This window comes from Microcaecilia unicolor, chromosome 4 (genome assembly GCF_901765095.1).
Source record: "Microcaecilia unicolor chromosome 4, aMicUni1.1, whole genome shotgun sequence".
Lineage (NCBI taxonomy): Eukaryota > Metazoa > Chordata > Amphibia > Gymnophiona > Siphonopidae > Microcaecilia > Microcaecilia unicolor.
Window position 1 is genome coordinate 220,948,627 of NC_044034.1, and position 11,894 is coordinate 220,960,520.

The following is an 11,894-nucleotide window of genomic DNA, read 5'->3' on the forward strand; positions in this document are numbered from 1 at the left end:
AGCAGGATAGTCACATTTACGGAAAGTTGGCGAAACCATTCAGATGAGAGAGTACCAAAGTTATTCTCCAGTTTGTGCTAAGTAAATTTATCAGTCATTATAACACTGTAGTTAGTAAAATAATTTGTGGAATTATCTGAGTTCCCCTTGTTAACCTTTTACAACTTGAGCATTGATTATGTCATAATTAAAAAAAAAAAAGGATCATCTGAGTGTTACCTTGTATGTTGCTTCTTTTTCTTTAAATTGGCATTTCAATAATACATCAAAGACTATTCACGCTTTGACAGGGAATTCAGAAAATTTAAAACAGAAGAAATCATAAACATAATATCTGAAGAAATAAATCTTAAACATATCGGTAGTCCACAAAAGGGAGGGGATCCAAGAGCAGTAAATCTATGGAAAGATGGAAAATAAAGGAAACACTTTTTTTTTTTTTTTTTTTTTACAGGAAACAGAGTAAGAAAAATACCCTCAAATGTACATTATTAGACCTGATAATAGTTTCCTGAAACAAAAGGCAAGCGTCAAACTAGAGTTATACCCTTTCCCTCTAGAAGAAATCTCAACTGAGGCGGTTCATAAAAAATGTACTGAATATTCTGAAAAAGAATACATTTGCAAGGAAATTAAGCTGGAAAGTAGCTCTTAAACCAGTTACAGTGGAGATCATAACTCCAAAAACTTTTTTCACCTAGCCTGCACCCACTTGAAAAACAAATGTAACCAATAATGTGGCTCTAGAAGTCACAGTTTTTTTCAGAATCCAATGATGCCAAAATTTCAGAGATGTTTAATTCCACAGGGGGCTCAGTCTCCTTTTTCCCAGCAGAAGTCACACAGAAAATTGTTTACAAAGGGGGCAAAGTTGCTTCCAGGAACTTCAGTCCAGATTTTAAAAATGAATAGATCAAGTCCTTAACAAGAGTTAGCTTTAGACTAAGGAAAATTCAAAAATCTTAAAATTATACCCCTTCGCATGTTTTCCAGATTTTCAATTTTCCATAGCAGCACTGATTTATCTTGCATCAGTAAAGCTTGAGAGGATTTTAAATCTGTAACAACTTTATCCACTGAATTTGACTTTACAGTGCAAGCAGTTACTCGAGACTCCAAATCCTGCATTTTAGATGAAGAAGCTGCAGAAATAGACATTAATAGAGGAGCAGACCTGGTGTAAATTCTGTTTGGCCTCCCAGAATGTGTCCAGGGGTCACTTGCCAGTTTCACCAGAGGACTCGGGGGAAGGAACACCCACCGCAGACATAGAGGGAAACCCCTGCTGCTGGTAAATCCACTCCAGCTAATAACTCCTCTGACAACACTGGAGCTCCAGTATTCTCAAGCGCGGTGAAGATCTCATGGCCGCTGCCAATGATGACACAGATCCACCAGAGTCCAACAATGTAAGCATCCCCACAATGCCATTCTTTACGGCGTCATCCAGATCTCGCAGGGAGTAAGACTGATCAGAACTTCTGGGTATCAGGGGAGTAGTAGGTCCTTTGAGTCTCAGCAAAACTTTGCCACCCTGGCTGAGGCTCTTCCCCACCCCAGCAGCGGATGCACCCTGTAGCAGAGGGGAGACTGCAAAAACTGTAAATACAGTCTGCTGCAAACCCCCAGGAACTGGAGTTGGTGGAGGAATTCTCCACAGTTTCCTCCTATGCTTAGGCATGAGGTAAGGCAAAAAAGTTCAAAGAAATAGCAAGCACTATTTTGTGAACGTGGGAGCTCCTGAGGTTATGTCTTACCACGATACCATCATGTATCCCCTCCTGTTGCCTCATTTTTCAAATAAAATTAGGACCTTTAAAGTAGATGTAATTGTGAACTTGTCAGACTGGATGGGCCAAATGGCTTCTATTGATCATTATCTATTATGCTATGTTATGATTCAAGTGGTGCATGCAATAGCTGTTTTTCCATCCATCCATCACCAATCTTACTTCATTGGAAGTCTCATTGGTCAGTAAACTGTGCATCACTTCCTCTGTCATTTATTGTGACTGTATGAGTGGGGCACTTAAGAGGTGAAACACCAGATATACAGTTGGAAAAAAGGGGCGATATGATGACTCTTGTTCTAATCAGTAAGATATCTAGTAGAGCATCTTAAGTTGGAATGGAGGAGTGACCTAGTGGTTAGAGCACTGGTCTTGCCATCCAGAGGTGTCCAGTTCAAATCCCACTGCTGCTCCTTGTGATCTTGGGTAAGTCACTTAACCCTCCATTGCCTCAGATACAAACTTAGATTGTAAGCCCTCCAGGGACAGGGAAATGCCCAATGTACCTGAATGTAACTCGTCTTGAGGTACTACTGAAAAGATGTGAGCAAAATCCAAATAAATAAATAAAATAAATTGCATACCTAATTCGATATAATCCAGAGTTTAAAAAAACAGCCACATGTATCCAAAGGGACACTTTACATTATACATATAACAGGCTGACCATCAGTGGTCCACTGTCCGGTGAAAGAGTACCGGAAACTGGTTAACTTTAAGCAAAAATTGAATCGAGATATCCAGTTAAGTGTGTCTGCTAAATATATCCAGTTTTAAGTTAATTGGCCTCATATATATAATAATTATTTTTAAAGAAAAGTGCAATTTGTCCAATCACAGTTGAGTAGTTTTCTAGCCTGCACAATGACAGATGATATCAAGAATTAACCACAAACCTTGGTTTCTAAAGGCCAACAGGAAATCTACTAGAACATTGTTGTCTGGGGGCTAGCCTGGTAGCTCAGTGACAGTGCTGTGCCCTGCTATTCTGAGGCCCTGCGATTGTTTCCCAGATCAGGTCTCCTCCTTCCTGGTCAGTCAGAGCTATGGGTGCAACAGAAGCAGTGTTCACAATCTATTTTGGGGGGGGGGGGGGGTCCAGTCATCTTGCAATAGCATCATTTTCTAACCTGACTTTGGGCCAGCAATTGTAGGTTTCCAGAAGGAGATTAGATACTTTAACACCCCCCCAGCTAATTATCAATATCATTCTTGTTAACCACTTGTTTCCCATATTGGGTTCAATGCGGTGTACAATCTTCCCTCTAGGGGGATGCAAGGTAGTACAGAGGTAAATATGCCAAAGTAAATATTACAATAAAATTCTATGTAGAATAAAATCAATATGAAAGCTAGCAGTTAACCCTTTCACAATTCATGACCTATCAAACAGAAAAGTTTGAACTTTCTTCTGAAATTTCAAGTAGTTCTGTTCTAGCCTAACATAACAAGGGAAAGAATTCCTTAAAGACACACTCATGACTGAAAATATAGTCTTAATCACACTTAAAAAACATATATTTTTGAAAGAAGGGGGACAAAAGAATAAGTTTATCTCGTAAATGAGAAGAGAATGTATATAGAGAAACAGAAATAATATTAATTAGGAGTTCAGAAGTTACACGATAGAGAATCTGGTGAAGCAAACACGCTGCTTTAAATAAAATGTATTCATTAACTGGCAGCTAGTGCAATTCAGCAATATAACCAGAAATACTGGTAAACTTATTAAGTTTAAAAATCAAACAAGCAGCTGTGTTTTGTATAAGTTGAAGCTTCCTTAAATACTTCACAGACAAACCCAAATAAAGAACGTTGCAGTAGTCCAGGTGGGGGAGAATCGGCATTTGAACTAAAAGAGCAAATATATCCGGATTGAAAAAATGATCTTATCAAACGTAATTGTTTAAAAAGAAAAAATGTTTTCCACCAGAGGTGAGTAACCGGAGGACCATAAGTCAAGGACAAATCAAGAATCACCTCTAACACTCTGGACTCAGTCTCTACTGGTATAGATTGATCAACAGATAAAAAGATAGATGATGGAATGACATCAAAGGTCTTAAACTGTAGTGAATTAGGTGAGTGACTGCTGAGAATTTCCTGGAGGCCTTGTCCTATCCCTATGTGGATAAAAATATGATTACCATTGAGGACAAGTTGACAGCTGGAATGCGTACTTAAAGGGCAATTCTGTAATCTAGGGGCCCGCAATTACACACCCATTTGTGAACATTGATGTCTAGAATACCAGCACGCATGTGGGTATGTGTGCACCCGCATAACTACTACTACTACTTAACATTTCTAAAGCGCTACTAGGGTTACGCAGCGCTGTACAGCTTTACAAATAAGGATAGTCCCTGCTCAAAGGAGCTTACAATCTAAAGGACAAAATGTCAAGTTGGGGCAGTCTAGATTTCTTGAATAGAGGTATAATGGTTAGGTGCCAAATGCGACATTGAAGAGGTGGGTTTTGAGTAGGGATTTGAAGATGGGTAGGGAGGGGACTTGGCGTATGGGCTCAGGGAGTTTATTCCAAGCATAGGGAGAGGCGAGGCAGAAAGAGCAGAGCCTGGAGTTGGCGGTGGTGGAGAAGGGTACCAAGAGGAGGGATTTGTCCTGTGAGCGGAGGTTTCGGGTAGGAACGTAAGGGGAGATGAGGATAGAGAGATAATGAGGGGCTGCAGATCAAGTGCATTTGTAGGCTAGTAGGAGAAACTTGAACTGTATGCGGTACCTGATCGGAAGCCAGTGAAGTGATTTGAGGAGAGGGGTGATATGAGTATAATGGTCCAGACGGAAGATAAGACGCACAGCAGAGTTCTGAACGGATTGAAGGGGGATAGATGGCTAAGTGGGAGGCTAGTGAGGAGTAGGTTACAGTAGTCAAGGCAAGAGGTAATGAGGCAGTGGATGAGAGTTTGGGTGGTGTGCTCAGAGAGGAAGGGGCGAATTTTGCTGATGTTATAAAGAAAGAAGAAAACAGAGTTCCTAAGTGCTATTCTGCAAACCTGCTTAACTTAAATAGTGTGTATTTGCAAGGGGGATGTACACAGGGGCAGGGCTTCCACTTATGCACATATACAGATTATTGTAAGTTATGCTCTTTCATGCCACATTAAGCCACCTGTAGTTACACTGTTTCAACGGCTGATGTAACTGCAAGTGCCTAAGTGTTAGTTGTATCAATGGTACCACATAGCCTTGGAGCCCCTATATGGAGGGCCCCAGTTATAGAATTGGTCCTTTAGCGATGGACTTAGAAAAAAGGTCCCCACAAAAGAAGTTCCTATGCTGTATACAAAAACACTCCCTGTGGTTCTCCCCAGGATGTAAACTTGAAAGAAAATGGCGGAAATCTCACCTAGATGAAAACAGGCTCAGTTGTAGGGAACACATGGCAATGTATCATCAGGCCTTAAGAGTAGCCAAAAAAAAACAATATTTCTCTTGATGCATTGAACAGGCTGCAAATTCAACCAAGCAGTTAGATTCAAAATGGTAGTAAATGGTCTGTTGCAACCCCCACAACAGAAACAACCTTTCCTGTCACAGCCAGCAATAATTTTGCACATACTTTACCAACAAAAGTCTAGCTCTCCATCAAGACCTATAGACAGTTCATCAAGCATTTCCATCACCTAATGAGTGGGAATACTTGCCAGAGGATATAGTAATAGCGATAGCGTATCTGGGTTTAAAAAAGGTTTGGACGAGTTCCTGGAGGAAATGTTCATAGTCTGCTATTGAGACAGACATGGGGAAGCAATTGCTTGCCCTGGGATTGGTAGCATGGAATGTTGCCACGATCTGGGTTTCTGCTAGGTACTTGTGACCTAGCTGAGCCACTGTTGAAAACAGGATACTGAGCAAGATGGACCATTTTTCTGACCCAGTATGGCTACTCTTATGTTCTTACGAGGAGAACACTCCTTCATCCTTCCCATGCAGAGCCATCTGGGATTCATTCAACAAGATAACAGAGGAGCTCTCAAAAAAAATCTTGTAAAGCCTATGACTGATGTCCTCCCCTCTTGTTGTTTTGTTTGTATTGTTACACATCTGTTTATCCCAGTAACTTTGATCTATCCAACTTGTCTGAACACGTCTCAACTGCAGTTGCTTCCTTGCCTCCTATTATTTCATTCTATCATACTGACATTATAAGCATCATATCTAGGTTATTTGAATTTTCTAATGCATGCTTAGTAAGGTGTTTTATTTATAGTGTGCTCACATTGCATGTAACATATCTGTGTTATAAGAATGTTCTTTCCATGGTGCCTATTACGGTATCATTTGTACTCTGCTGACATTTATCACATTTCTGTTATATGATTGTTTTACTGTGCTGTTTAATATGTATATTTCTGGTACTGTATCATGTTACTCCTATTTATAGGATTCAATTTTCCATCTCCAAGTCTATTGATTATATTTATGCTTATATTTGATCATTTCACCGTTACGCTGTTTACAAAATTGTAATTACGTCAAGCTGTACCTGCTGCATTATCTTGGGCAAATCTCTTCATAAAGGTGGTTAGTAAATCTCAGTAAATAAAGTTAAATAAACCCATCAAAATACTGCTCCCAGAATATTATGCCAGTAGGAAGGTTTGAGAAAGTAGTTTGAGAAAGTAACTCCATTGTTTTGTAAACTGTGCTGGTTACCAATTTTTAAGATATTTCACAGCCAGGCCCCTTTACTTCTGTGCCAACTATTGACTTTCTCTCCACACGAATCATTTGTGACAAGGAAACCTACTGCTTCATTTTCTGGATCCAAAAAAGATCTTTTCCTAAACAACGGTATATCAAGCAGCTTTAATTTGGCATGCTCTGCCATTGGAAATTAGGTCTCAAGATAATTACATGATCTTTCGTATGAAGCTGAAACCCCATCTTTTAAAGAAATATTTACTTGACTAACCAATGTTTTAAAAATGTCTTGTTTAACCTAGGAATGCTTAGTTTCTGTTTGTGATCTACATAAGTCAATTTTTTTGAGAAGTGTGCAGAATAAGTTTCATTTTTATTGTATTGAAATAAAACAATGGTATAACCTATTGCCCCTAAAGTATCCATTTGTCCAGTTAATTGCCCCTCTAGAACAAAATAGTCTTGTGCCTGCCAGAAAGCAACGGGGTAGTTATGTATGCCTAGAATAATCTATTGCAGAGCTTCCCAAACATTGGGTTGGGATCCCAAATGGGGTCCCGAAACCTGTGTTTCAAATCCCGACCTGGCCCGATAGGACATCATTGATTACTGAGTGAGGAGGAGGGGGCGCAAGCTTTCTTTAGCCACATGAATGGGGTCACCGGTACAGGAAAATTGATAAGCACTGATCTAGTGCTTTTTTTAATTGTATGAAATAATAACATCAATGATCCAGCTAATGGCTGCAAGATGCTTTAAAATTGTTTATCTAGTAAAATACAGAAACCTTATCCTGCCCTTTTTCTCTTTTACAGTCCATTCAGCTGCGTTTGGAGCTTGCCAAAGAGCTTGGTACAGGAATCTCCATTTGGGAGCTGGGACAAGGCCTGGACTATTTTTATGATCTTTTTTAAACTGACAGAAGAAGATGACATTTGAACTGAGTATTGTCTTACACAGGCAAAGCCTTCCATTAATTAAGGGGTTTACAAGCAACTGAGCCTTGTAATTTTTTTGTAATTGAAACCCTGGTTCAGAAATACACCTAGGGCTTGCATTTTTTATGTTCCTTCTACAATTAAGTGAGCATGTGGGCAATTCAGCAGATGGGTCTGTTCCTAGCTGCTAACTTGCAGGATCATTAAATTTAAAGGTCACAACTGGTGTATATATGTGGGTTCTTTTTTTTTGTAAATAATAATAATGAGCTTGAAACACACTGGGGCTCATTTTCAAACCACTTAGACTTATAAAGTTCCATAGGTTACTGTATAACTTTGTAAGCCTTAAGTGCTTTAAAAATACGCCTCTGTGTGTGTGGTCATCATGGATATGGTAGTTATCTGCAAATAAGCAAATGTGTTTGTACTGGATTAACAAGTGCTTTGGTACAGAGCTACACAAAGAGCCTTTCCCCTCCAAGTAATCCATTGAGATCTGTTTCATAGAAACATACAAAAATGAAGGCAGATAAGGACCAAATGGCCTTTCCAGTCCATGCCATCTACTTCTTCTCCCTTAGAGATCCTATGTACTAGTCCCAAGCTTTCATCTTCACCACCTCCACTGGGAGTCCATTCCACGAATTCACCACCCTTTCCATGAAGAAGTATTTTCTCAGGTTACTTCTATTTCCTTTCACCGTCATACTATGCTCCCTCATTCTGGAGCTTTCTTCCATTTGAAAGAGACTTGCCTCCTATATACTAATGCCACATAGGTTTCTAAACGTCTATCATATGACCCCTCTCGTGCCTTTCTTCCAAAGTATACATATTGAGATCTTTAAGTCTGTCCCCATATGTTTTTATGATGAAGACCAATGACCATTTTAGTAACCACCCTCTGGACCAACTCCATCTTGTTTATATCTTTTTGAAGGTGCGGTTTCCAGAATTGTACACAGTATTCTAAATGGGGTCTCTCCAGAGTCTTATACAGGAGCTTCATCACTTCCTTTTTCCTACTAGCCATTCCTCTCCCTAGGCACCCAAGTGTCCTCCTAGCTTTTGCCATCAACTTTAAAAAAATGGGGTTTTTTTTTTACCTGTTTGGCCAACTTAAGATCATCATATATGATCACACCCGAGTCCTGCTCCTCTTTTGTGCACAAAGGTTCTTCACCCCCTAAACTTTGTCATTCCTCAAGTTTTGGCCTCCCAAATGCATTAGTATTAAATCTTAACTAGTATTAAATCTTAACTGCCAAACAAAATTTTGTTGGGGTGGCACGTAACCAAAAACACCCTTGTGAATGCTTTTGGGCTCCTGGCGAAAAGGTGGGATGGGGTTACCAGATGTTAAAAAAATACAACCAGGCATGCCTGCTCCATCATCTGGGAGACTGGATACCCTTGCAACTCGATAAGGATTATTTTAGTCCCGGCACATGTGTTATTTGTTGCAAGCACCATTGAATACAGTCCTCCTACATTTGCAGCACAGTATTTTACTCCGTCCCATAAGGTATCTTTTGTGTGAATTAACTAGCTATTGGAGGACTTCTTCCTAGATTTCAGATTTGTTACTCATTTAAGGTAATGGTTTGTTTTCTCTGGGAATAGATAATAGGACTTTCCTTGCCTGGGAAAATCATGGCATTACCCATTAGGAATATGTGTTTGAGGAGAACAGTAAAATGAAAAGTCTGGCAAATTTAAATGATGGTACTCTGACTCATCTGGGTGATCATTTTGCATATTATCAGCTATCTCATTATGTCTCTTCTGTAGATTTGGAGGCTTTGCATGCTAAACACTATAGTAGGTTTAGGGAGTGTCACGGACTCAGTGAAGGTGAGCTCTTGGGCCACCGCCAGGTACCAGCTAGTGGCAGGCAAATCACCTGGGCTAGGCTCAACACTAGGCAAGGAACTAGGCTAGGCTGGTTTGGACTGGAGACAAGCAAGGCAGGCCTGGCTGGTTTGAGGCTAGGCAGGCAGGGCTGGAGCTGGAAGCAAGGCAGGCAGGAATACTCTCGAGGCACGGCTAGGTGACCTGTTGTAAAGGCACCAGAGAAGAACCTGGACCTTCCTTAGGTACACCCAGGCCAATGACATCATCTCCCAGCACCCCCGGCAGACTTACTACTTCTGGCCCTTTAACTGGAGCCACTGTGCACTGGAAGGATCATGCATGCTTAAAACTTTACATTAGAACATAAGAATAGCCATACTTGGTGAGACCAATGGTCCATCTAGCCCAGTATCCTGTTTCCAACAGTGGCCAAGCCAGTACACAATGGGGCTCATTTTCAAAGCACTTAGCCTCCCAAAGTTCCATAGAAACCTATGGAACTTAGCCTCCCAAAGTGCTTTGAAAATATGCCTCAATGCCTAGCAGAAACCCAAATAGTTGCAACATTCCATGCTACCAATCCCAGGGCAAGCAGTGGCTTCCCCATGTCTATCTCAATAGCAGACTATGAACTTTTTTTCCAGAAACTCGTCCAACCTTTTTTAAAACCCAGATACGCTAACTGTTGTTACTACATCCTCTGGCAAAGAGTTACAGAGCTTAACTATTTGTTGAGTGAAAAAATATTTCCTCCTATTTGTTTTAAAAGTATTTCCATGTAACTTCCTTAAGTGTTCCCTAGTCTTTGTACTTTTTGAAAGAGTAAAAAATTGATTCACTTCTACTCGTTCTACACCACTCAGGATTTTGTAGACCTCAATCATACCTCCTCTCAGACATCTCTTTTCCAGGCTGAATAACCTTAACCTCTTTATCCTTTCCTCATACGAGAGGAGTTCCATCCCCTTTATCATTTTGGTTGCTCTTCTTTGAACCTTTTCTAATTCTGCTATATCTTTCTTGAGATACAGTGACCAGAACTGAATGCAGTACTCAAGGTGAGGTCGCATCCCTTTCCTAATAATTCCTAGCAACCTGTTTGCATTTTTGGCCACCACCGCCACATACTGGGCAGAAGATTTCAACATATTGGCTACAACAACATCTAAATCTTTTTCTTGGGTGGTGATCCTAAAGGTGGACCCTAACATTAGGTAATATGATTCAAGTTATTCTTCCAAATGTGCATCACTTTGCATTTGTCTACATTAAATTTCATCTGCCATAAGGATGCCCAGTTTTCCAGTTTCCTAAGATCTTCCTGCAAGTTTTCACAGTCTGTATGTGTTTTAACAACTTTAAATAGTTTTGTGTCATCTGCAAATTTTATTGCTTCACTTCTCATTCCGATTTTCAGATCATTTATAAATATGTTAAATAGTACCAGTCCCAGTACAAATCCCTGTTCACCCTTCTCTATTGAGACAAATGGCCATTTAACCCTACCCTCTGTTTTCTGTCCAATAAAGAATACTGAAAGGTAATTTTAAAACAATACAGGAACGTAAGACCTTTGAAATAAGAATGATTGAATATTTTGACACCCAACAAACAGGACTTAATAAGGATCTGGGTTTTCTAACTCGTTATAAAACATAAAGCTGTATTTCTCTGTTTATTTCTCTGTTTATTACCCTCCTCTCACCTACCAACACCCATTCTGTTAGAATATCAATGAAATGCTTTGATGTCCCCATGCATACCCCCACCCTCCCACTCTGTCAGACTGTCAAAGTAATGCTTTAATGTTTCTCTCATATATACTATCTGCTACCACATTTGCTTATTTCCGATCTGAGGAAGAAGGGCAACCTTCGAAAGCTAATCAAAAAATGTATTAACTTATGTCCAATAAAAAAGGTATCATCTTATTTTCTTTTCCATGTTTTATTTTGTTTGATTTCTATTGATAACCTGTCCAATAAAGAATTCCTAATCCACAACAGAACATTGCCTCCTATCCCATGACTTTAATTTTCACAGGAGTCTCTCATGAGAAACTCTGTCAAAAGCTTTCTGAAAATCTAGATACACCATCAACTGTCTTAACCTTTATCCACATGTGCATTCACGCCTTCAAAGTAATAAAACAAATTGGTGAGGCTTCCCTTGGTTCAACCCATGCTGACTGTGTCCCATTAAGCCATGTTTATTTATGTATTCCATAATTTTACTCTTTATAATAGTTTCCACTATTTTACCTGGCACTGATGTCAGGGAGAGCAGTTTTATCTTGGTATTATCGAGTGACATCACCCATTTGTTTCCCTTTTCAGTTCTTCTGTCTATGGAAAACAAATGCTACAGGTGAGCAATATTAATTTTTCTTCACTCAAATTTTTAAAAAGTGGACTGTGTTTCATATGAAGATGGTAAGAAAAGAGATATATTACCACAGTAGAGAGATCTCTCACAGGATTTTTTCTTCTCATCTCAGAGTCACAGAAAGCTTAAGAGCATTAATTTAACCCTGGCACTAAAGGGTGTAATGAGTGGTTGGAGGAAATTTATCCTGTAGCATAATTATCAGCAGCTACTGTATGGAATAGTGATGTTTACCACTCTGGTCTTCAGAGACGAGGTT

At 39.7% G+C, this 11,894-nt stretch overlaps 1 protein-coding gene across 4 annotated transcripts in view; it reads left to right on the top strand.

The window, feature by feature from the left end:
- Window positions 1-7,619, top strand: part of CHID1 (chitinase domain containing 1) — a 382,173-nt gene extending 374,554 nt beyond the window's left edge. For all 4 annotated transcript variants that reach the window (XM_030201249.1, XM_030201252.1, XM_030201250.1 and 1 more), the window contains exon 13: window positions 7,271-7,619. In XM_030201249.1, coding sequence (XP_030057109.1) covers window positions 7,271-7,369 — 99 coding nt within the window. In that variant the 3' untranslated portion in view covers window positions 7,370-7,619. The remainder of the gene's footprint in view (window positions 1-7,270) is intronic.
- The last annotated feature ends 4,275 nt before the right edge of the window (window positions 7,620-11,894 follow it).